This window comes from Felis catus, chromosome B4 (assembly GCF_018350175.1).
Source record: "Felis catus isolate Fca126 chromosome B4, F.catus_Fca126_mat1.0, whole genome shotgun sequence".
Lineage (NCBI taxonomy): Eukaryota > Metazoa > Chordata > Mammalia > Carnivora > Felidae > Felis > Felis catus.
The window spans coordinates 113,851,827-113,877,010 of NC_058374.1; the positions used below are offsets into that span (position 1 = coordinate 113,851,827).

Below are 25,184 nucleotides of genomic sequence, written 5' to 3' on the forward strand. Positions count from 1 at the left end.
ATGTAATAAGAAGAGGAGAGGGAAAACAACTCATTTCTACTTTGAGTCCTGGCTCCCCAAACATATTTCTTAACCGAATCTTAACTGTCCCCAAAGGGAATTTTCTGGGGGTGGTAAAAAGGTTCTATCTCTTGATTGGGGTGTGGATTTCATAGGTGTGCAAAATCCACTGGATTCTATACATTTAGTTGTATTACATTTTTACAGCAATTTAAAGAAAAAAGATTTAGGTGGCCCACACCTCGAAAGCTATGTCTAGGCGTTACTTCCACTAGAAATGTAAACTCACAATTAAACTGTTGTTTTTTTTTAATTCTATTTAATAAACACTGCAAAAACGGGAACTGCTATAACAGTAACAACAAACCGTGGACAATAATCAAAGATATGTTTGAATTTCAATTGTTCTATTTCATACACCATGAAAGTGCCTCTAATCTAGCAGCTTACGCTAAAAACCAACTTTCCGTGCTAAACCTTTAGAACATGAAAGTCATTACTGTTTGTACCAAAACAAATCATAGCAATCCAGCTATTCTGAAGAAAACACTCTTGAGTTCGGTTTGGGTTCCTTTTGGACTGCAAAAGGTATTCTACCTCCTTGACGCATTTACTAGAAAGTAGATACGTTGCTGGTTGAGCGGCCTTTATTCAAAGAAATAATACTGTAACATGGCCTGTAAAAGCAAAGAGACTGTTCCAGTTGCTGACAGTCTGGGTTTAATTAGTAACTGCACTCTGTTTTACTCTCAAGGGTCACAGTTCAGCCGATAAACTTATCGACCAAATTACATGGTCGCTCTCTACCTACGAAGCCCCACGTGATGTGGCCTCCCTTCCTTAATTCTCCTCCACTCCACTCATCCTGGCCTCTCTCAATCCCTCCCAAGCACCGTTCGCTCTCCTGCCAGACTTTGTGCGCTGTCCCCTGTCCTGCCTTCTTCACGCAAATCCCCACATACCCTACAGACGCAACTCAGGCAGAGATCCAACATGGTGGGGGGACCTGAAGTTTCCTCATCCCTCAAACACAGCAGTCTTGAGGACAGAGGACTTTGAATTCCAAGAGTCCGGCTGCAGAGTGACAGAGATGTCTCCAGGGGCCCAAGGGGACAACCTGGTGGGTCAATGGGCTACTTCAACAAACAAATCAAAGCAAACCTGGTGGAGGGTCCAAAACATCGCTAGGAGTAGGGGGATAAAGCAACCAGAGTCCCAACAACCAAGAGCACATAACGCACTCCAAAGAACACCTCCTGAAGGGCCAGGCCCTGGACAGAGTATGACCCTCCTTTAACATAGCAGTGCTCACAGGTGCAGAGCACGTAACAAGCTTTTAAAACACATAAGGGACAGAAAACCGGCCAAAAGGACGAAACGGAAGACTTCTCCTCGAAAGAAATTCCAGGAAGAAATGACAGCTAAAGAATTGCTCAAAACAGACACAAACAATACAACTGAACAAGAATTTAGACTAATAGTCAATAAGATTAATCGCTGGGCTTGAGAAAGGCATAGAAGACAGCAGAGAACCTATTGCTGCGGAGATGAAGGAACTAAAACATAGTCATGATGAATTAAGAGATGCTGTAGATGAGGTGCAACATAAACCAGATGCGGTGACAGCGAGGACTGATGAGGCAGAGGGGAGAATAAGTGAAAAAGATAAAATTACGAAAAAAGATGAAACTGAGAAAAAGAGAGATAAAAAAACAAATCGTACAGACACAGCTCGGTTCATGTCTTCCTCTGGGAAGAACGAAGGCAGGCGTCGTGTCCATCATTGCGGTCGGGATACCCCACGTCACCTCTTCCTTCCCTTAGTAGATTCCAGTGTTTCTATTTGTTTGGGGACTTCTCTAGGCTCGAAGCCCCTTGAAGGCAGACACGATGACTATTTGTGAGTCCTTGGGATGGTACATGGCACACAGAGGGACTCAATGAGTATTTAATGAATGTGGTAGATACGGGACAAAACGGTCATATTCTAACCATCAGAAAGGACCCAGGGGGCGCCTGGGTGGCGCAGTCGGTTAAGCGTCCGACTTCAGCCAGGTCACGATCTCGCGGCCCGTGAGTTCGAGCCCCGCGTCGGGCTGGAGCCTGTTTCCGATTCTGTGTCTCCCTCTCTCTCTGCCCCTCCCCCGTTCATGCTCTGTCTCTCTCTGTCCCAAAAATAAATAAACGTTGAAAAAAAAATTAAAAAAAAAAAAAAAGAAAGAAAGAAAGGACCCAGGAGGCGTGCCTGGGTAGCTCAGTTGTTTGAGGGTCCAAGTCTTGGTTTCAACTCAGGTCGTGCTCTCAGGGCTGTTAAGATCAATCCCCCCCCCCCCCCCCCCCAGTTCAGGCCCTGTGCTGCTGACAATGCAGAGCTGGCTTGGGATTCTCTCTCTCCCTCTCTCTCCTCCCCTCCATCTCTCTCAAAAATAAATGAACATTCAAAAAAAAAAAAAAAAAAAAAAAAAGGAAGGATCCCAAGAGGGATCCCTTGGTTGGACACGGGAATGGGGGAAATGCAAGAAGCTGAAAGTTAGGAGAAGAGAGCCTGTGTGTGACGCTTCACTATTACAAAAGGCCCCACCTCTAACCCTATGACCGGAACTACCCTCTCTCAGGGGATAACTGTTCTAACAACCCTGACTGGCCACCTTAACCCTGTTTTAATTAATTCCAAACTCTTGTTCTTCCATCACCATCTTACACACTGTAGGAACACCTTGACTAATTTTTAAGGCTACCCACAACTCCAAGCAGGCCTGAAGCTCACAGGGACAGTAAAATGCAAGACTTCTGAAGGGGCCAAAGGAACTTTGCCTGGAAGTCTCTTGAGGTTCTTTTAAGAACAGGGCCCTTTGTTTCCTATACTATTGCAAAATAAATCAGCAAGCCGCTCCGCTGGCTGAGTACCTACTTCATTGAGACACGCAGTCATGCTATACAACCCAGCAGCAAGCTCCTCAATGAAGGTTATCTTCGCCAGAGAAAGGGACCAGGGTTTAAACTAAAAAGAGCGTGTGGTCGCTGGTTCACTCGTGACTGACTAGAACAAGCCGATGACGTTATCAGTGATTCAAGCAAACGTTGCATCCGGTTACACCACAAGAAGCAACTCAAACCCAAACTGGTAACTTACAAAAAGGCTGCTTTTCCTGGCAGTGGAGGAAGTACTCACAGCACTCTAGGTTAAGAAGGGATCGAGAGCCACCGAGTTCTGTTTGGAAAAACCGCCGTTTGAAACAAAAGCATGGCCAGATACAAATGGCTCGAAGGGCGGCAAACCCTGGGAAAAGACAACTTACTTCTTACGGCGAGGAGGTGCAACACTCAAACACGATAACGCCCTCAAGCAGGCACTGCGCGGGGCTGCCTGGCTAGACACATTTGGTAGTGTGGCAGCATCTCTCACTTGAAGGTGTTCAACAGACAAAAGGTCCGAAGGAGTCCTTCTTTTCTGTCCTCTACTGGAAAAATAGCTCTGAAAAGCACAATGTTAAGGACCCAGCTCAGCAAAGTCGGTGAAATAAATACGCTCAACACCTGGGTTATCTGTATTTCCACTTTTAAAAAGGACTTCCTTTTTCTTCTCGTATCATTTCAAAATCACAAGTACATTTCTCACAGCTATTGGCCAAAGCGGACTTTCAAGAAACTCCCAGCGATCACAGTGACGTCAAATTTTCACGAAACCAAGAAAACCACCTGCTGAATTTGCCTCCATGCTATACTGAAGTATTCAACTCCCCAAAATCCAACCATTCTTTGCTGGATGTTTTCATGTATAACGGACTTGTTTTTATCCCATTTTACATACGGAGCGATGCGCTCAGAGAGGCTAATCAAATTGCCCAAAGTCACAAAGTAGTAGCTGGTACAGGCCTGCATTCCAACCCATTCTTCTGAGTCCATAACTAGTATTCTTTATAATAAGTCCCAAATGCCTCCTGAAGAAAGAAGCCTGGTTTTAAGACAGTTTTTTTTGGCCTTCTGAGCATGGCAAGTGATGAGGTTCCAAAGGCTGAAAATGATGGCTAACCAGCAATGAGAAATGAAAACCAGCATGTTGCAACAACGTGAAACATGGCAAATAAATCATACACCTCAATATACCAATAGTTGAAAGTTCAGGTTCTGGGGTCAAAAAGGCCCGAGTTCAAATTATGAATGAGCTGTTTACTAGCCATTTGACTTTGGGGCAAATTACTTAAACTCCCTAAGCCTCAGCTTTCTAACCACAGAACACGAAGATTAAAAAATACTGACCTACCTACCTGTCAACCTCACCCAGTTGTTGAGAGGTCAACGAAGAACGTACATCAGTAACTTGAAGGCTCACCAGTTTAATTTATAGGAAATACAATTCCATTCAGTCTACGGACAAAACTGTTATAAATCAGGACTGGAAGATACATCTATCCTGTTTACAGTGCCACTGTCAAATCTTACCATTTTAGGTTTGTGCCCATTTACAGAATCTTATCAAATAAAGTCCAATTTGCAGTCACCTTTCCTTCCTACAAATTTACAGATTGCTCAGAACCAGAGAGAAAAGATACAGGAGACTTCTGGCTAACCCATAAATGCTAAGGCTAATGTAATCACTGGTGTGCAACTAACTACGTGAACTCAGTTCTTTTACAACCATGCATGCAAATAAAGGAAATGTTTCGAGAGCCCTAACGTTTAAAAAGAAAATTTCTAAAAACATAAAATGTGGATCTCAGCACATAGCAATACATAGTTTAATATAGAGGAGCACATAGACTTTGAATTGGTAGAACACTTAATTTGGGGTTTCTGTTGGCTGTAAAAAATGTCTTAATTTTATAAATACGGACTTAAGAAGCTAAAATTAGACAAGATAACCTTCTTTGAAGTGCTACCAGTTTCTCATTTGAAGCCGTATCACTTAACATAATAATCACAAGTTATTAAAAGAGCAAACCCTCATCTACCTTAGTGATCTAGAGAAAGTATTTTTGATCAGGCACCCCATCAATGGAATTTTTAGTACATGCCCAATATATTTGTTTACAAAATGTACCATGTGCTTGTGCAAACTCACATGAAAACACACACAAAAATACTTTAGGAGAATGACATAAAGGTACTTTGGAGATCACCTATTCAGAGAATTATTAAAAGTACATGTGCCCACAGGTGACCATGTCTTCTGTCTGTTATGATTTGAAATAATAGTTTGATGTGATAGTCTCCAAATACAGGAATGCAGTTAACTCTACTCTCATTTCCTGCCTGGTGATCTCTGTCCTGATGTTAGATGTCTGGCCTACACTTAATCACCCTTCTATCATCAGAAGGGGGGTCACAAACGGCCTTCACAACTAAAAGGCACGAGGAAAGAGGCTTATAATCAAGCAGTTCCTAACAGCTTCAAAAACATTGTCCCTTTATAAAATACCTAGACAAAGGCACTAAGCATTAGATTCGAATGTCTTTAAAAATGCCTATAGGTACAGGCTTTCTTTAAGCTATCCCACTCCCCACCCCCCACCCCCACCCCGCCCAGTTTCCACTTGGTATGAACCATAAACCTCACTACCACTTCGACCTGCATGTTCACAAAGTGAGCGCAGACTCGGTCCCAGATTCGTGAATTACAGAATCCCTACAGTCCTGCTTCCCAAACTCTCTGCCAAAAGATGGCTGCACAGACCTCTCGATATTCATCAACATCAAAACGATAAACAGCATGCAAAGGTTCCTATGAAAGTCAGAAGTTGAACTCCAAAATGTTCCTTTTAAGATTATTTAACTACGAGAGGACAGAAAACACTTACAGAATCGAAAATCCTCAACTGGAAATGAAATTGGCAGCCTTATCATTTTCTATCGTTTGACACTCTGAACAATATCAAAAGAAACTGGTTAGCTAAGTTAAAACTGTAGTCAAAAAAACTGGCGTCAATTATATTCCATAAATTGTTGAGGAAATGGTGGCAATCCTATTAATACAACCTAAGGCTTACTTGTTTAGGAGCACCTTAAAACTACAAAGTTTAACATCTTGTTTAACAATGTTTCTTCACTTTAGGCTATTCTCAGAAAAAAAAAGCAAAAAAACATACATATATATATATATATATATATATATATATATATATATATATATATAAATAGCCAGAAACTATAAATCACATATAAATTCCTCTGGCCTTTTTGCAGTAATATAAATGACTTCAGGACTCATTTAAGCAGCTTAGTTTGCTTAGTAGTACAAACTATTTCACTACAAGTTTTTCACCCTGTTATGTTCCAAACATAAAAAATACTGTTATATTTCAGCAGTAGCCACATACGCAGACTGAGATGAAATTAAACTCTCTGCAGTCTCTGTACTTTCAGACAAATAAGAAATACGTTGTTTCAGACAATCCAAAATAAAACTATTGATAACTTCTCCCCATAGCTTATCAACAGCATCTCATCACATTAGCTGAAATAGGGGTGCAAAGGAGAGAGGTATGATTTTCAATATATAATACACTTTTAATCTTTAGTTCTTAAAGATCATAATAGTCAGGAAGACTGCTTCAACCTGAAGGCCAATTCCACAATCTGTAACACCCATACAAAACAAAAACTACTTGCGATTTGTGAAGAACGGTGACTTAGGGAAATCATTTATGCAACAGTACCAGAAAGCGATTTTCTAGTGGACTTTCCCGTCTACTACTAATACAAGAAATATTGTAACTCAAGGCTATGGACATGTGATTCCCATCCCAGACTGAAGGGGAGAACACAGCCACATTATCCTGCACAAACCAGGGTAATCCTTGCTTCAGCACTATAGAGCAAGATAGTACTTACATTTGGAGAAGAGGAAATAATTTTAAAACTACCTGTTAAAATTCAGAAAAGTGGCACCCGTAACGATACTGCTAATAATCATGAACTCTTGGTGCCAACGGCAGCTAAGGATTTTTGAAAGCATACTTAAGGAAGTATCTATCTTCTCACTCAGTGTAAAAGCCTTCTAAATTCTATCGGTATTAAATTTCTTACAAGTACACAGATACAATGACTGCACGTGCAGGTTGGTACACTCCTGCATGTGCATAGAGCAGCACACAAACGTTTTCATCCAAACAGCTAGGCAAAAACAGTCCCCAGAAGCAATGAATGAGAAATCAAAAAGCTCCAGTACCGTAAGCAATTGTCTGGAGAACGTAAGGGTTAAAGTCCCGGGAAACAGCAGGATGCCAGGTCTCAGTGATATTTGCAAGCCTTTTTAAAGAGGAACTTTAACAGCTCCTTAAGTGCCAGACATCACCTACATTCTAAAGTGAAATGTTTTTAAGTTCTCTTCCTACCGAATTTCTTTGAAAGTACCGAGAAGTCTGACGTCACCATCTCCAAAAATGATTTTCCAGTTGAGAATCGGTTCTATGACCCAAGTTTCAGGTTAGAATATACTCCTAAACTCTCCGGACACTCTGCCTTAGGCTCCAATGGCTTAGTATGCAAAACCTTACCAAGCACCTGGCTTCAAAGGAGTTACCAGAGATGCAGTTGGCAAACAATGCTAATCAGAACTGGAGTGAGACCTGTGGAAGACGACACTACACACTACCGGTTGTATCCTTGTACATTCAAATTTGAAAAACTGGGAGGCTTCTCAAAGAACACGCTGGAAAATAAAACCATAACTGGTAAGGGTATTCCGCGTGCCGTGGTTCTAATGCGAATGACGGGTGAAGTACACATTGTTCGTATTCTAAACACCTGCGTATTCGGCTGTGGGTTTACTTCTGTGTATCCCCAAATTTGGGACTACTGATTTCAAGTAACCTCTACTGCGGGGTATTTCCAGTGTGATCATGTTTATTACATGCGTATCTCAAAAGCCACTGTAAGTTAACGGTGTACCGAAAAACTCAACCTTCTCCACTTTCAAAATCCCGTTCAACCAAAGAACTACCAACAAGTTTTTATCACATGGGGTAGTGGAGTAATGTACACTCTGGCAAGGTTTCGTTTAGGTTCTGAGAATTTATCTGAAACAGAAGTCTGAAAATAAGGGATCAAAAACTCACATTTCAACTTTTGAGAATAAAAATTGATAAACGTACCTGTTGTTGAATTCCAGCTTAAGTGATTTTTATGTAAATCTTGCAGCTGATGAAAAGCAAAACACCACCATCTCTGCAGTGATTAGCCTGTTCTTTAAGACTATGGGTCACCTACCCCAGGATTTTCTAATTGAACATGGATTCCATGGGGCAAAATTATTGTTTTTCAAAGGTGGGCCAGAACGGAACATTTATATCTTCACTTCGACAGGGAAGCAATGAGATATAATCCTCTGAGTATCATTTTTGGTAGATGTTACCTTTGTCTCTTATCCTCATTTCGTGAGATTAGCCTGGTAATGTGTCCATGTTTTGACTTTGGAGATTTAAAAAAAAAAGTTACCCTGTGTTTCCTCTAACACCTAGACATGTACACTCCCATCAAATGTTTTTCAGCGTGACCAGTGTGCAACTGACATTCACATAGCTTATAGAACCTAAGTCTTCTGAGAAACATATTTCTTTGAGCTGAACCTCTATAATCATGACAAGAGATTGATTAAAATGCCAAGATAAGAAACAATTTATTATAGAGAGAAGAAAAATTTCTCATCCAAAATATAGAAATCTGTACAACTTTGCCACAATCAATATACATGAACTGTACAAATTTACACCAGTTCATAATTTACCAAATAAAAGATGACTAACAAAGTTCACAAAATAGATGGTGGTTTGTGGAAAAGACTTTTACCCAATTAAGTACAAGGAAAGTTACAAACCAGACCTCCACTTTCTAAAAATAAGAAGTTTACTCAGTCTTAGAAAACTACAAGCTAGCAAATGTACAGAGAGCTGGCTGGTGCTAACACCACAGTTGAGACAGTGTCTTTTTAAGGGTCTTTTTAAAGCCTGTTGCCACGGCAGATTCTGGTCACTTGCTACTCTCAAGGCCAAAAACACAATACAAGGTCTGACCATTTCCCCAGGTCATGCTTACTAGGTTTGTCTTATGTACATTTATACAAATTTAAGTGCTAGGTAAAAGTCTTGTCAAAATTTCCAGTACTACCATGTTTCAAATGTTGAGCTTTCCTAGTCAGCTGCCAAAAAAGTTAACCATTTTCAAGTGTAATAGTGCAAATTTCCTCCGCACGGTCTACTGCAGAGAAAGGTTCTTTGAAATACAGATTTGCCTTAAAGGGATTGATGGAAAAAATTTAGATTTAACATCTGGGAGAAACTGAAACCACCCTAGGACTTCACTCCCTAGCAAATAAAGTGATCATTTACTTGGACTCACAGGCTATTAAATCATTGAAAGGTACTGTCCAAACTATGGCACTGTCACTTTAAAAAAAATTTTTTTTTACCACTCTATCTTGTGCCAGATCTTCACAGCTGTGACATGGTTTAAATTCCATAATCCATCCCCAAGAGGAGCCCACCCAAAGCAAAAATCAAATTTATCCATCCATTATAAGATGATCCATCCATAGACTATATCTTAACCTGATACAGTCATCATATTGTAGTTTTTGGAAGGGCTTGTTCTGCCCAAGAGAAGTTCCTCCTTACAGCTGATTCTGCTGTCTACCATTTGCACGCTGCTGCTGTTTTGAGTGCTACCTCCTGCTGGTGAGGCTTCGTACAGCACACAGATGGAGCCATCCTCTCCAATTCTGTAGGACACTTCGTAGGGGTCAACCCAGAGAGTGAGTTCACTTGGGAGAAGCCTGAACAGCTCCTGACTGCTCAGTCCAATCCGCTGTGCCGCCTGTCCAATCAGAGGATCCATTTTATGGTTGATGCGAATACAACGGTAACCTGATCCCTTGCATGGCTTTTCTGGGAACCAGTGATGTTTATAATGTTCTATAGGGGGAAAGAGAGAAAGAGAGAGAGAGAGAGAGAGAGAGAGAGAAACAATGATTAGATCGTTACTGTAAGATCCCGCTATGGCTTCCTCCTTCCGCAGGCTCCTTTGAAAAGTGAAAAATTTAAACTATCAACTTTCAAAAAACGCCCAGCACCGCACCGCGGCTGTGCGTGCTTGGGGCTGGGGAAAAGAGCGGGCAGGGTTTTAGAAACAACACAGTAGTAGGGGACAAAACAATCTCCAGGAACCAACCGGTTGAGCCGCCAAAACAGGAATCCGGCGCGCGGCCTCGGCTGGCCGGGCAGCCGGATGGCACCGGCGGCCAGGCGGGAACCTGTTTACTTTCTCCACCCCACCCCAGCCGCACACAATGGGGTTTATGGCTTTGGAGGAGAAGCGCCACCGGGCTGTTAACCCCGAAGGGAAGAAAAACAAGCAACCCTAACTAAACCAAGCGCTGGGCAGGGCTGCAACTGAACCGGTGACAAATCCGATGATTAATGGTCAGGGGTAGGAGGCGCGGGGCGACGGCACGTCCGTCCCGGGCTGGCCTCGGGGCAGCGGCAGGGTCTCCCAGCCCCGGGCCCGGCCGCCGAGCCCACAACGGTTGGAGGGGGTTGGGGGAGGGGGCGTCGAACTACCCCCAGCCCCGCAGCTCCTTTGTCCCCAAATCCGCGGACGGTCCGAGGACCGCAGCTCCCGCCTCAGTGGCTGTAGTCTCTTTGTTGTGAGCCTGTTCCCTTCTCCCCTCGGTGGGGCAGCCGTGGGGGAGGGGGAGCCCTCGGCCCAGCCCCCAAACCTTCGCCAGGACCCGCCGTTAGCGGCCGCCAGGCGCGCCTGCCCCGCTCCCGCGGCGGGACCCGAGCGCGGCCGGCCCGGGGCAGTGCCGCGGCTTCCGCGGCCCCGACGGCTCGGCCCGCCTCCCGCCCCGGGTGTGCTGTCCGCGTCCGCCCGGCGCCCCTCGCCCTCCCGCCGCGGCCGGCTCACCTGCCAGCAGCTCCTGCAGGCTCTGGCTGAAGGTCTGCAGCTGTCGCTCGCTCGTGAGCCCCTTGGTGCGGAGGAACTTGGAGATGAAGGACACGGCGGCGGCGATCTCGCCTATCATGGTGGCGGCCCGGGTGTAGAAGGGATGCATGGGGGCGGCGGGCGGGGGCGGCCCGGGGCGGCCGGGGCTCGGCGGCGCGGCCCCGACGACGGAGCGGCCACCCCGGGCTCCCTCGCAGGTCAGAGGGCTGAGAGGAAGAGAGGGCGGGAGGGGCGGACAGCTACTTTTTTTCTCCTTTATAGTAAAAAAGTTATTTTCACGACAGGAGGCGGCAGGCGAGAGGAAGAGACGAGCGACGGCGGCCTGGTCACATCGCTCGGACTTCCCCAGCCGCCTCCGCGTCCAGCTCCGCAGCCTCCGAAGCTCCTAACAGTTGCATTTCCAGCTCGGAGCGGCGAAGAGATGCAGGAGCCGTGCAGTAGCTTTTATAGCGCGGCGGAAAGGAAGTGGCGTACCTGGAGCATGACGGCCGAGTTCAGCCAATCCGGAGATCGCACCATTGTGACGCAGCAGATTCGGAGCCGGAGGGGGCGGGAAAAGGGGGCTAGGGGGTGGATGCGGAGACGGGGAAGAGAGGGAGGAGCTGACGTAATCCGCTTGTAAACAAATAAACTCCGGAGCGGCGGCCCGGGACCGGCGGGCTGTGGCCAAGGGACGGAGCAGAGCGAGGGTGCGCGTGTGAAAGCTCCGCCCCCAGCCCTAGCTCCTCCTTCCCGGTTCAGCTACTCCGGGCCCAGCGCCAGCGCATCCTCTGCGAGAGTGAGCTGCCTGGGCTCGCTCGCGGGGAGTCTCAGTGCTGGGCAGATAAAAAGCCTTCTTGGCGTCCGCGCGCGCAGATCCGGCTGCAAGTCCGAGGTGCCTGTCCCCTCGCGCGCTGGGTGTTTCAATCTCGTCCCCGCTCCTAAGAGGCTGGTTCCCCAAGCGGGAGGTTCTGGCCGAGCAGCGGGGTTCGCGTGCCGGTGCAGAAAGTGTGCGGGGGCGTGCAGCGGGGATACGGAGAAAGTGGAACGAAAGGGCTACTATTGAAGGTCTTTCTGCAGCTCTAGGGAGTCGGGGGGCCGGGGGGTCTCCTAGTAGACGTGCTGCCTACGTCAGGGAACCGTTTCAGCTTCACCCTCGGGAGGAGCGGGGGTGTCTTTGTAAAAGTTTAATTGCAAAATAAATAGAAGGTTAGTAAGCCTTTTGTGGTTGCTGTTTCAGTAATTTCAGGAGTCAAACGAGAGAGGAGTGGAGACCTTACTGAATCCAGCGTCGTGCTGATAGGAAAGCCTGTTACTGAAGATAATGTAGTAACGCGGATCCCGTAAAGTTAAGGCTGTACTGGAAACACACATTTGTGTAATGCATTTACACCGTTTATACCTTAACCAAGGTATAAGGTCTGGTCCAAATAGGTCTCGGGCCCTTGCTCTTTATAAAAACAGAAGAAAATAAAGATTAAATTTGAAGCTTGGGGAAGTATTAGGCTTAGACATTTGAGTTTACTGGAAACCCTACTTGCAAAACTAGAGAAAAAGATTTGTGCTAAGGCTTGAGCCTGCTAAAACGATTAAGCCTAAGAGAGGGTTAACTCTAACTCCAGTAAGGAGGAGAGGGAAAAAAAAAAAAAAAAAGATGGTGAGTCGGACAGATGGAGAAAGCAAACAAGAGGCAGAAGTTGAACTCTACCAGATGGAAATAAATATCCTGAGTTTAGTTGGTCATCAGTATTGCAAAACACACCACTTTGAGGTGTGTGTGTGTGTGTGTGTGTGTGTGTGTGTGTGTGTGTGTGTGTTTTAAGTACTAGCCAAAGGGTATAGAAATGTAGCAAAAGTAGAACTTGTATAAAGCTGAAGGAGAAAACGTTTTATTGTTTAAATGAAACATGTAAAACTGGGTTTGGAAAAACTGCTAGGTTAGTTTTAAATTCATACACAATAATTAGGTAGTTAAACTAAGCTAAATGCTTTAAAGATAGTGTTGTTAAAAGCATTGACTTTTGTGAACATCTTTTCTTTGGATAAATGCATCAAAAATAATGGCAAATAAGGTACATCTGTTCCATTCTAGGACTTTTTGGATAGAACTTTGTTTAAAAATAAACATCACGGTAATTCACTGAGGACATGAAACCTCTTACTACTCAAAAAGAAATAGGAAAAACTGAAGTAAATTCTTTTTTTTTTTTTAATGTTTATTTATTATTGAGACAGAGCATGAACGGGGGAGGGTCAGAGAGAGAGGGAGACACAGAATCCAAAGTAGGTTCTGAGCTGTCAGCACAGAGCCCGGTGAGGGGCTTGAACTCAGGGACTATGAGATCATGACCTGAGCTGAAGGCTGACGCTTAATCGACTGAGCCACCCAGGTGCCCCTGAGGTAAATGCTTAAAATCACCATAGCCCTAGCACAAGATCTTCTGATAGCCCTCCTAACCCCACCCACCCTTAATCATCTGCGATGTTCATTTTCCTCACTTTATCAGTCATTCCAGCATTAGATGAGAAATCAAATGAAGCCTCGTCTCCAACTTGGGCTCCTGATCATCTGAGCTTCAGTTGACTCCTCTGCAAAACAAGTAATGAAGTTAACAAAATGCTAGGATTTGAACTCAGACTTGTCTCTCAAGTCCTTGTTTTTTCCACTTTTACTGCCTTCCCAGACAGTGGCTGGACTCCTGAAAACTTTTTAAAGTCAGTTAGGTAGGGTTACCAGAAAGTTAAACTCACCCCCACACTTTTTTATTGTATGTGTATGTTTCCCACTTTAAATCATTCTTTTAAGAGACAATGGATTTAAGAAATTAGTCGCTGGGGGAATCTAGGGAGAGAACTCAGGGAAAGAACTGGAAATAAATATTGGCCCTCAATGCAAGCTTTAGATAGTGCACCATGTTAATTACCAACAGTTTTCAATTCTGGACATATATATGTTTAGTAATATTTTTCCAGAGGTTTAGTCAGGCTCTTCCCATCTAAAAGACAAGCTGGTGTTTCTCAACAGCTTTTGAATTATAAAGGCACTTTCTTATTTTTCTGTTAGGCTAAAACTATAGGGCAGTCTCAACTCCAGCTGACCCTTGAAAAATGCAGGGATTAAGGGCAGGGGACCAGAAGCAGTCAAATCCATGTATTATTTTGGACTCCCCAAAACTTAACTCCTCATAGCTTACTGTTGAGCAGCAGCCTTACCAATAACATAAAGTCAATTAACATGTATTTTGTATGTTATATGTATTATATACTGTATTCTTAAGGTAAAGCTAAGAAAATAAAATACATTTATAATCTAGTGTGGCATTGATCAAAAAGTCCGCATGTAAGTGGACCCACACAGCTCGAAGCCATGTTGGTGAAGGGTCAACTGTATTTACACACCCATTTCTTTCAGCTGTGTGTAAGAGGCAAGTTACTTAGACTCTCTGCATAATATTTTCTTCAGAAACTGAAAGGTTGTTGTGAGGACTGACTAGAATAACTGTAGAAACTATTTAGCACTATCTCTGGCATTAAGCCTCCAAATATATATATATATATATATATATATATATATATATATACATATATATATATAATTTGTACATAATACATGAATATTAGCTGGCTTAAATTGTCATCAGGCAATTTGATAATATCAAATTTATATCCAAAACCTAGAAAAATTTAAAAGCACGAAACACACACACACACACACACACACAACCAGCACTTAGGAATTCTATCAAAACAAATCTAGAAAATGAAACTGCTTTTCAAAATAAGTTTGCAAGTAAAAGCACAGATTGTCAGGTCTTTGGAAAGAGTGCTTAGGAGTTCAGAAAGTACTTTCTATAGAGGTAACTATTGGACAACAAACTAGAATTTCAAAGGGCTGGGGATTTGTATTCCCATCCCTCAGCTTAACTGTTACTAGAACAGTTTGCTCTGGACTTACCAAAAAGAGAAAAAGAAAAAAAAGAAACATTGACATAGGGCAGGGGAACTCCTTTGTCTGTTTCATAGACTAGTAAAAATTAAGGATGCACACAATGTTGAAAATCTTTTATTTTGCCAAAGATTTTTTTTAATCCCATTGCCATCTGCTGTCATGATCATTTTGGGAAACGGATGGTATTTTAACATCCCCAGAGTGGGAAAGGTATCCATATTAGAATAAAGCAGGGTCTTTTTTTTTTTAATTTTTTTTTCAACGTTTTGATTTATTTTGGGGACAGAGAGAGACAGAGCGTGAACGGGGGAGGGGCAGAGAGAGAGGGAGACACAGATTCAGAAACAGGCCCAGAGCCTGACGCGGGACTCGAACTCACGGACCGCGAGATCGTGACCTGGCTGAAGCCGGAGGCTTAACCGACTGCGCCACCCAGGCGCCCCTAAAGCAGGGTCTTTTTAATCGAATAAATTTAAAGTCACTCAATGCCACTTTTTGCATGTCATGGCCCTACATTTGGGAACTCATCTAAACTGTTAATCTATGGAGAGGATGACACTAAATTAAGCTATTATGCTATTCATTTTATATGCCAGTCCCATGGCCTGAGATACCTTCTCCAATTCCCCTTCCCCCCAAAAAGCTGATTTTTTTGCTCATCCTCCAAGAAGCCCTCCATGATCCTCTGCACTTGCGTAAACATCTGTAGTATTCTGCTTTCCATTCCCCTGGCTCTGACACTTATCAAACATACTAGATTTACTATGTGCACTGGTCTCTTTTTCTTTCTAGACTGTAAATTCTTTGAGGGCAAGCATCTTACGTAACTCACTATTGTACCCTCAATGCCTAACACCCAATGCATAGTATATGTTCTTGAATGATGTTAAATAGACATATCAAAATTTAAATGAGGCAAATCAGAACCATTACTTGCGACTTTCCGGGTGCAAAATAATATACAGAGAATTTTTGCAGCTAAAAAATTGGACAGTGAATATTTGAGGAGACAAGATAAATAAAGTCTGTGGCACTTTTTTCCTGGTTGCCGTGTTAGATTATTGCATAAATTGCTTTTATAAATAAACATTGTTTTAGGGTAGACAAATGGAGACCAAAGTAACTTAGATATGTTGCTCAGGAATATTGTGGTATTGTCCACATTGCCCCCATTTAAGGTTTTTTGCTTTGTTTCCCCTTATGCTGTGTAGACATGTTTTAGTATGTTTACATCAGGTTAGCCATTGTGTCATTTGCTTATGTGCCACTCTCTCATACTGCCATTGTATCCCGAAGTTTCTCACGTGTCCTTCCAACGCTCCAGTCTCTCAATTTATTTATGAAATCCAGGATTCCTGGGATTTCCCAGAATTTTTTCAATGGCTGTATTGCAGTTCGAAAGTTTGTCTGGAAGGCCTTTGCCCACCTCCCCCTTGTATACAGTAATGTCACCTAGCAAAGGTCTTGTTATCCATCTGGACCTTCCCTCCTCTGAGGGCACCTTTAGACCCAGACTTCCAGGCTGAGTTGGAGATGGCTTCCTTGTTGCCTGTCAGCTGGCTGTGTTCACTAAAGTTGTGCTTATCGTGAACTTACTTCCAGATAGAGTGCTACGTGTCAGTGCTGCTTGCTTTAGAAAACTCAGCTTAACCCAAAAGTTCAGGGTGCAGTAGAAGAGTTCTCTACAGTGTTAACAGCAAATAGAGACAAGGCACTTATTTTCGCATGTGTTTGGATTCAGAAAGAGAAAAGGAAGCCCCCAAAGTGAATAATCTCTGCTAAACCAGTTAAGTGGGCCCATAATTAGTTCTCTTTGGAAGGAAGAAAAGGAGGGGTCTGAACTTGGAGTCTTTTCAAGACTGAAACCAACACAAGGAAGATAAATAGTAGCGAAAAAACTGGTGGCTGGGGGTGCATAGGATGTTCAGAGGTGGGATATTTTTGACAGGGAAGTGATAGGACCAGATTTATTTTTTGGAAAGCCCCGAGGATGATGGATTGGAAAACGGTAATGTTGAAGTGACCTCTCTATTTTTGTCTCCAATTGTTACTTAAATCTTTAAATAATTTAGCTTGCACGTGGGCTTGTCTCTTCAACAGAGACCTATGTCTTTTATTTATTCTTGTTTTGGTGACCTGCAGGAAGGAGACCACTTTTAGCAGCCTCTCCACCTGGCGACCTGCCTTGCTTTGCTGAGGTTTGAGTCCCAGGGCCACACTAAGGCATTTGTACTAAGGTGTGGATCTACTGGGGTTCCGAAAACAGAAGAGAACTAGAAATCCAAGGGTGACACATACAGATTTGGGACTAACCTGTTTCTTCTTGTTAAAGCAATTCAGATCATAGAGAATCGGGAAAAAAAAAAGGGATTAAAGTGTTGCTTACCAGCAGCAATAGCGATGGTCATATATCACTGTGCAACTCACACTGTGAGCTTCCCAAATAATTCCCAAGAATAATTCCCAAGTAATTCTTCAAGAAACACCACTAGGTCTGTATAATTAACAGTGAAACATATGAGGTTTCAGTCCTAAAGAAAATAAATAATTTACCCGGGGTCTTGCAACCAGATTTGAACTCTCAAGTCATAAACTCCAAAACTTGGAAACATGCTCCTGATACTACCTTTTTTTTTTAAGTTTATTTATTTTGGGGGATGGGAGAGAAAGAGGGTGTAGAGAGAGAATCCCGAGTAGGCTCTGAGCTGTTAGCGTGGAGCCCAACGTGGGGCTTGATCCCACGAACCCTGAGACTATGACCTGAGTCGAGATCAAGAGTTGGACAGTCAGCCTACTGAGCCACCCAAGCGCCCCGATACTACCTTTTCTAAAAGGGACTGTGAGAAATCAAACCCTATAAAGTTAGAAGACCATTTAGAGATGAGTAGAGACAGTAGAAAGGAAAAGAAAAAAAAGAAAAAAGAAAAAACTTGAGACAGCTAAGGAGACCTCTCATGGCTGACATGACCCAGGAAAACACAGCTACATTCATTAAAGGGCCCACTGAAAAATGAATCAAAGGACATATTAAAACATTAATCTGCCAAATAAAATAATTTCGCTGGAATGAAAAGTATCCCTAGGGGCCGATAAGAGAAAGCAGCAAAAATGCCTTCTGTGTTAAACTGTTGAAGCTCCTCACTTCTGCTTTGGCCTAAACTGGCAGGAGGAATCAGGGAGGGGTCAACCCCACAGTCCCCCTTCCCCAGCAACTGAGGGGAGCCCGGGCATCAGGTGGAAGAGGAAGAAGGGCGGCTAGAAGGATAAGGTTGTGTGTTTATCTCAGCAGTGCTTTGGAACTTGATCACTTGCCCTGGAGGAACTCTCCTTGAACCTTCTCTAGCTAAGTACCAGGGCCACTTCTCAAAGCCAGGCCTCCGTCCCTGACCTTGTCTCTTTCCTTTTAGCAGAACCCTAGGATTCCATTTACTTTGCTCTTTGTAAAGTTACCACCATATACTGTCTCCGCCAGTGTTCAGGCTTATGGGATGTTTCTCTGCATCTCCCCGGCTGCCAAAGACCTAGTTCAGTTTTTTTTTTTTTTTCAACGTTTATTTATTTTTGGGACAGAGAGAGACAGAGCATGAACGGGGGAGGGGCAGAGAGAGAGGGAGACACAGAATCGGAAACAGGCTCCGGGCTCCGAGCCATCAGCCCAGAGCCCGACGCGGGGCTTGAACTCACGGACCGCGAGATCGTGACCTGGCTGAAGTCGGACGCTTAACCGACTGCGCCACCCAGGCGCCCCCCCTAGTTCAGTTTTAAAGCTTAACAGTAGTTCGGGGAAAGGGACAGATGATAAGAATCAAGTATGGAAAATTGTGAACTTTAAAGAGTCATTACAAAGTTCTTAACAAGTTGTGATCCCGGCTTCTAGTATGTTTTAACTTTCTGAATAGGGAACAATGGATCTCTCCTTCCCTTCAGACTAATTAGACAGCAGACTGGGACTTCTCAGAGATTTTCACCCCAGCATCACCCCCGGAAATGGACAGAAATGCAAACTTTTGGCTCTAGATGCACTAAATCAGGAACTCTAGGAGTGCCCAGGCAGCTCAGTCAGTTGAACATCTGACTCTTGATTTTGGCTCAGGTCATGGGATCAAACCCGCTGAAAGCTCAGCTGCTGCTTGGGATTCTCCCTCTCTCTCCGTCCCTCCGTCGCTCACTCTCTCTCAAACATAAACTTAAAAAAAAAAGAAAGAAAGAAACTCCAGGGGTTAGGCCAGGCCACCTAGACACATCTGAAACACTAATGTTTCAGGAAAACTGCTTTTAAAACATAGTGGCAAAATTCTGTAACTTAAAACCAATGAAATTTTTATCTGGGAATGTATTATCTCAAGTTAGAAATCTTGTCTTTTAAAAGAAAAAAGCTATCATACTAATTTAATATATAAAAGTGGCCTTGAAGTAGGAAGTAAGTTTTAAGTGTGTTGTTATTTGCTTCCCTCAAGTTCTATAGTCTGGGGAAAGTGCTTTTTTCCCAGCTTCTGAGACATTAGGCAAGCTAGAGCAGATAATGATGTCCATGTTACTCTCAAGAGAGAAGATAATACTCAGGAAGCTTGGTAGGATAATCATCTAGCCAAATGTTGGCATAGTCCATGGTTTTATTTTCATTTCTAAGACAAGCAGCCAATTGACCTTTTCAAGGGGCTTGAATTCAAAATCTCAAAGTAGATTAGCATTTACAGCCACTGAGTGATGTCATATCATTTATTTAACACGATAGTGAACTAAAATAAAGGAACATTCAAATGGCAAAAGGAAGTGCAATAAACAAGTAAATATGGAGGTCCTAAATATAGATGCTCAACACGATTGTGAAAGCTATCATGGATTTGGATATACTTCAGCTTGAATTAAAGGATCAAAATCCCATTGGAAAATAGAACTTAGAATGTACTCATTTATGGTGTATAGCAAGTTAGACTGATCCAAATTCCTAAAAAGACTATTCTAGCCAAGAAGAAGTCTGCTGCGGCGGATGGGGGGGGTGGGGGGGGTGGGTAGGGTGGGGAAAGGTTAAGATTTACATGTCAAATTGCATTGATTTTTCCAAAGCAGATACCATAGGTAAGAGGCTTCTCATTATCTTGTGTTTGTATCTTGTTTTGTAAATATTTGTTTTCCCTAAATGAAGCGGAAGCAATCTTCAGCTTAGATAATATTTATCGTTTGATTTAGTTGAATTAATTGAACGTGAAAGCAAAGGATCCTTTATTGGCATTAATGCACGGGTTGAAAACATTCCCTATCTGCAGAGTTTGTAGTAGAGGCCTCTCCTTTAAATCTTTTCACCCAGCACAATGTAGGAAAACATGTCCGTCTTCTGGAAACCAATTTGAGTTTTGACTGTGATGCTGACCTTCAAACTCAAGGAATGATCACCGTGTCGTTTTTCATGTCTGACCTCCCTGGTTACCACATGAGTCGATTTCAAGCTCTAAAACACTAGTGAGAGACCCAGCATCAATGCACTCCAGGAATGGTTCTTTTCATGGTTTTCTGCCTTGTAGAAGCAAGCTGCCTGTACAATATTTAGGGGGTAGGGACTATGAGTCAAGAGCACTTGTATCTTTATGCAAAAAAAAAAAATAAGTCGACTGGATTGAGAGAAAAAACTCCTTCCTGAAGACATTCGCTTCAGAGAAGTCCTGGGAGAGGCAGAAATTTCAGGTTAGAAAGAGGGTAATAAGAGCACTGTAGGTACATAGTCCAACCGAGGACAAAAATCTGCCAGGTAATTTAGCCCAGAGGATTTAGCTAAACAGTTAAACTCTTAACAGAAGCTTTATTTAGGATCATTCTAACAAACATGATCAGCAGACAAGTCTTTTTTTAAAGAAAGTTCTCTTTCATCTCACTAAAAAGAAGGAACACATTAAAACCAAAACAGGAACTACTTTGGCAATATACGTGCAAAAAAAAAAAAAATAAGCACCCAATGAGGCTCTTTTTAAATTAGCCAGAGTGCACACAGAGACGTCTTTGAAAAGGAAACTTCTGGGGTGGTGGGGGGGGGGGGCAGGACACATTTTTCTTGATTTCATAAACACTCATTGTTTAACCATCTGAAGAAAGTGCAAACTTATGATTAAGTTCCCCCCAACTCCTAAACAGATCAGCTCTTTTAAGTCACCTCCTGCCCCCTGTCCCCCACTCTACTTAGGCAGGAGAAGTGACCTGAAAATCAGCCTGTCAGAGAAGCAGGGGGTCCTCATTTTCAGACTGTGTGCATGTTAGGCTGCAGCCCACACTTACAGCACAGGAAGCCAAGTTTTGCCCAGGTGCCCCTGCACTGTATTAATATGCTGTTTGAATTTCATGAGCAGTGGATAACCTACTCCAGTTTATTTTGCTGCCTTAAAAAAAAAAAAAAAAAATGACTTTAAGAACATGGCTCCTCCCCAGCCCCTCTTCTCCAGCCCAAACTAGTCACATAATTTCCATCAGGACACTTAGAACCTCCTAAGTCCCAATGTAGTTTCCACCCTTACCAATTGCTAAGATACGGCTGAAGAGGTGTTGTTTATGTAGTTTTCTAAATTTACTCCAATGAGGAACATTACATTATGAGTCTTCTATGGGATCAAGATATAATTATGCAAAGTCGAGACAACTTGACATGAGGCAAATATTTAACAGATTTTTTAAAATAATAAATAAAAGGCTTAATAAGCCGTGTACAGAAAGTAGGAAGAATTTTTACCAGGAATCTGGGTTTGGAGAACATTCCTGTAAATAAGCAATACATTTACTTTTGAGCGTCTTGGCATCCAGGAAAAAGAGAAGCAAAGTGCATTGCTTTTGGTAACTTTATTTTATTTTTGAGAGAAAGAGACGGAGCGCAAGCAGGGGAGGGGAGGAGAGAGGGGGAGACACAGAATCTGAAGTGGGCTCCAGGCTCTGAGATGTCAGCACAGAGCCCAACGCAGGGCTCGAACTTGTGAACCATGAGATCAAGACCTGAGCTGAAGTTGGAAACTTAACCAACTGAACCACCCAGGGGAACCAACTTTTGCTAACTTTAAAAAAAAAAAAAAAGGATACCATCAAAGGAAAAAAAAATTATTGGTGTTAAACGCTGATAAACTTATCAACTTATAATATAGAATAGGTTTACATAATTTTATAAAATATTCAAGGAAACATGTTTTGGACAGTGTACTCTTTTTTTTTTTTTTAATGTTTATTTTTGAGAGAGGGCATGAGTGGGGTTGGGGCAGAGAGAGAGGAGGACAGAGGATCCCAAGCGGGCTCTGCGCTGACAGCAGAGAGCCCAATGCAGGGCTTGAACTCATGAACTGAGAGATCTCACCTGAACTGAAGTCAGACACTCAACCAACTGAACCACCAAGGCACCTCTAGGGTAGTGCATTCTTCATCTGACTCTCCCAATGGGAGCTAAGAACAAGTTCACTGCTAAATGTCTGCTGCATGTGTTCTATCGTGTTCATAAACTCATTCCACAAATTTGATTGACTAATGAGGTAATGGCTAAGCATCGGAGGTACATCCACAAACAAAAAAGACCTGTCTCACACTTTACTGAATCTGGTAGAAAGACTGAAATTAAGAAGTAGTGAAAATAAGTTCCTATTTGCCACTCTGAAGATCGCTGTGAAAGAAAAATACAGGACCTAGGAAAGTGAACCTAATTGATGGGACAATCAAAGAAGCCTTTCCTTCAGCAAGGGCTTTAGTCAGAAGTCTAAGGAGGAGTAGGAATTAGGCTGGGTGGGATCTGAGGGTGTTAGACTTGCTCTGTAGACTAAGGAAGTGAATTTACAAAGGAGACCGAGAGGTGTGCTCAAAGCAGAACCCTGTGGTCTTAGTTGGAAGAATGTAAGTAGAGAGACCAAAGATTAGGCGGGAAGGGTATGTAAGGTCAGAGCCTGAGGCGTCTTTTAACTTGCCTTTAAAAACATTAATCTTACCCAAAGAATAAGGGAGGTGTCGTGCAGGAGTTGGAAGCAAAGCAGTGACAGACAGATTTGCATATTAAGAGTTACACTCATTAAGCACAGGGCAATGGGTATGCTAGTATTATGATGAAAATTAGAAAGTGAAGATCTATTTTTCTGAGGTTCTGTCTGTTATTTCCTTTGTGGGAGAGCTATAAAAGTATCTGTAACCAAGGCCACATCTCTTAAGATGCTTCTTTAGATCTGGTCAAATGTTCAATACTCTACTTGAAGCCACAGAAATCTAGATCAGTGATAATAGGCAATTTTTTTATAAAGAGCTTGATAGTATATATTTTTGACTTTGTGAACTAGAAGACGTTTGTCCCAATTTCTTATCTCTGCACAGAAGCAACCATAGACAATATGGGCATGGCTGTGTTCCAATAAAACTTTATTTACAAAGCAGGAGGTAATGGACTTGGGTCTTGACAATCCTATGCCTATCTCTGACCTAGATCAAGAAGCATTTAAGAGCTGATCATGATAGAAGAGTTCAGAGGCTATGGTAACCCTCTAAGCAAACAAACCTTTAATGGCATAACTGTGCTCTCTTGGGGATTTAGGAGAACTATGTTGTGATAGGACTATATAGCAGGGACAAAATGCACCTTCTGAGCTGAAAGAAATGACCTGTGAACAAAATTATCATCTGTGTAGATTGTGAAGAATATGAGCTCCTTAGAGGCAAGGATTTATGTCTGTTTTGTGCAGTTATTTTGTTCTGTTTTTTAAACCCCCAGCTGAGTCCTTGGGTTTTGTCTATAGAATATGCTAACAGATGTAACTCACAAAATGAACATTCAGGTAATGTCATTTCAGCAATAAAACTCTTCAAAAGTCATGATTACTGGGAAGCGTTTATTCCCAGTGTCGTCAAAAAACAAAATTCAACCCAGTAGATCTAATTGGCTTTATTAGGCGATTCATGAACCAGAGGCAAGTAGGGAGAGGCTCCTAGGAGTTGTGTACAATGGAAGGTTTTTGTAGAAGGAGGGTGGGGCAAGAAGTTATTAGCAAAAGAAAAGATTGTTGCCAGCAAAGTCACATTCCCTTAGGGGGAAAGGCGGGGGGTCTTATTAGGTGGGTTACCTCATCTTCCTATGGTGGGAGGAGAGGTGGGATGTCTCTTCCTATGGTGGGATGGAGAGGGCCCATGTGACCTCATTGGTGCTGCTTAGAAATTTCCCGATTGATAGGTCAAGACTACATGTCTCGAGGAAGGTGGCATTGCCACTAGGTTAAGTATTAAGCCCCAGTTTGATGACTTGACCTAAGTGACTCCATGTTGCTGTCGCTTTGTTTTCAGCAGTATAAAGAAAAATTTCACCCAAACACACTAAATACATATAAGAAATTGTGTCAGTACGATAATTTTGGACCCAAACCACTCACCAGTTCACTCAGCAGAGTTTTGGCGTCAAAGTACCAAAGGTAGCAAATTTAAGTTGGATGCCCCGCTCCGATGAACCCAGACACTCTCTCTTTGCCTGTAGACACCAAGCAAGAGTTGGAGACCTACCATCTTCATTTCTTACAAGCCTTTGGTCTGTTGTGTGCACATGCTGCGTCCAAGTAGTTTGCATTGTTTGTGTTCTGCTTCTATTTTTGCTCTAGAGATAAGTTTTCAAACTTATTTTAAGCAAAATTTGACCTCCCTACTAATGAGCTCACCCAAAGGTTAAACAAATCTGTGAAGATGTAAATAATGCAGGACGAATAATGACCTTCCCCATATCAAACTCCCACACTCCTGACTTGTACACATATCACCCACTATTGTTGCCAAAAACACGCCTCAGTGCTTCAGATGCAAAATATAGCGTGAAGACAGGCAAAGTTTGGGATAAAGAGGAACGATAGCTTTAATGCTTTGCTGGGCAAAGGAGGCTGAAGCAGGCTATGGCCTTCAGAAAGGGTAATCCACGCCCCTGCCCCCCATCCCACCATCCCCCAGGGAGCCGGTGCAGGGGGAGGGGGGGCGGTTTAAAGGGAAATACAGGACCTACCTGGTTTTGACAGGAATTGTAGATTAGTCATTCTCAAGTTGATCCTGGGCTCCCCAAACAAAAGGCTAAGGAGGGAGGGGGGAGGTTTTCAGCAGGGAGCAACATGGTTATTTTATTTATTTTTTTATTTTTTTTTAAATATAATTTATTGTCAAGTTGGCTAATATACAGTGTACACAGCGTGCTCTTGGTTTTGCGGGTAGATTCCGGTGACAACCCCTGGATCCTGATCTTAGAACTAGATCATGGTGTGTCTTACTTTTATAATCTGGGCTCGATAACTATTTCTTGAAAACTAGGTGATCATTAACTCATAGCAACAATATTTTTCTTGCTGCT

The 25,184-nt window shown here is 42.9% G+C and overlaps 1 protein-coding gene across 1 annotated transcript; it reads right to left on the reverse strand.

The window, feature by feature from the left end:
• Window positions 1–8,592: 8,592 nt before the first annotated feature.
• BTG1 (BTG anti-proliferation factor 1) lies at window positions 8,593–11,377 on the reverse strand. Its single transcript, XM_023257294.2, has 2 exons — window positions 10,900–11,377; window positions 8,593–9,908 (listed from the first exon to the last, which is right to left on the reverse strand). Exons 1-2 carry the CDS (start codon window positions 11,045–11,047, stop codon window positions 9,541–9,543), a joined length of 516 nt encoding a protein of 171 aa, XP_023113062.1. The 5' UTR covers window positions 11,048–11,377; the 3' UTR covers window positions 8,593–9,540.
• Between the last annotated feature and the right edge of the window lie 13,807 nt (window positions 11,378–25,184).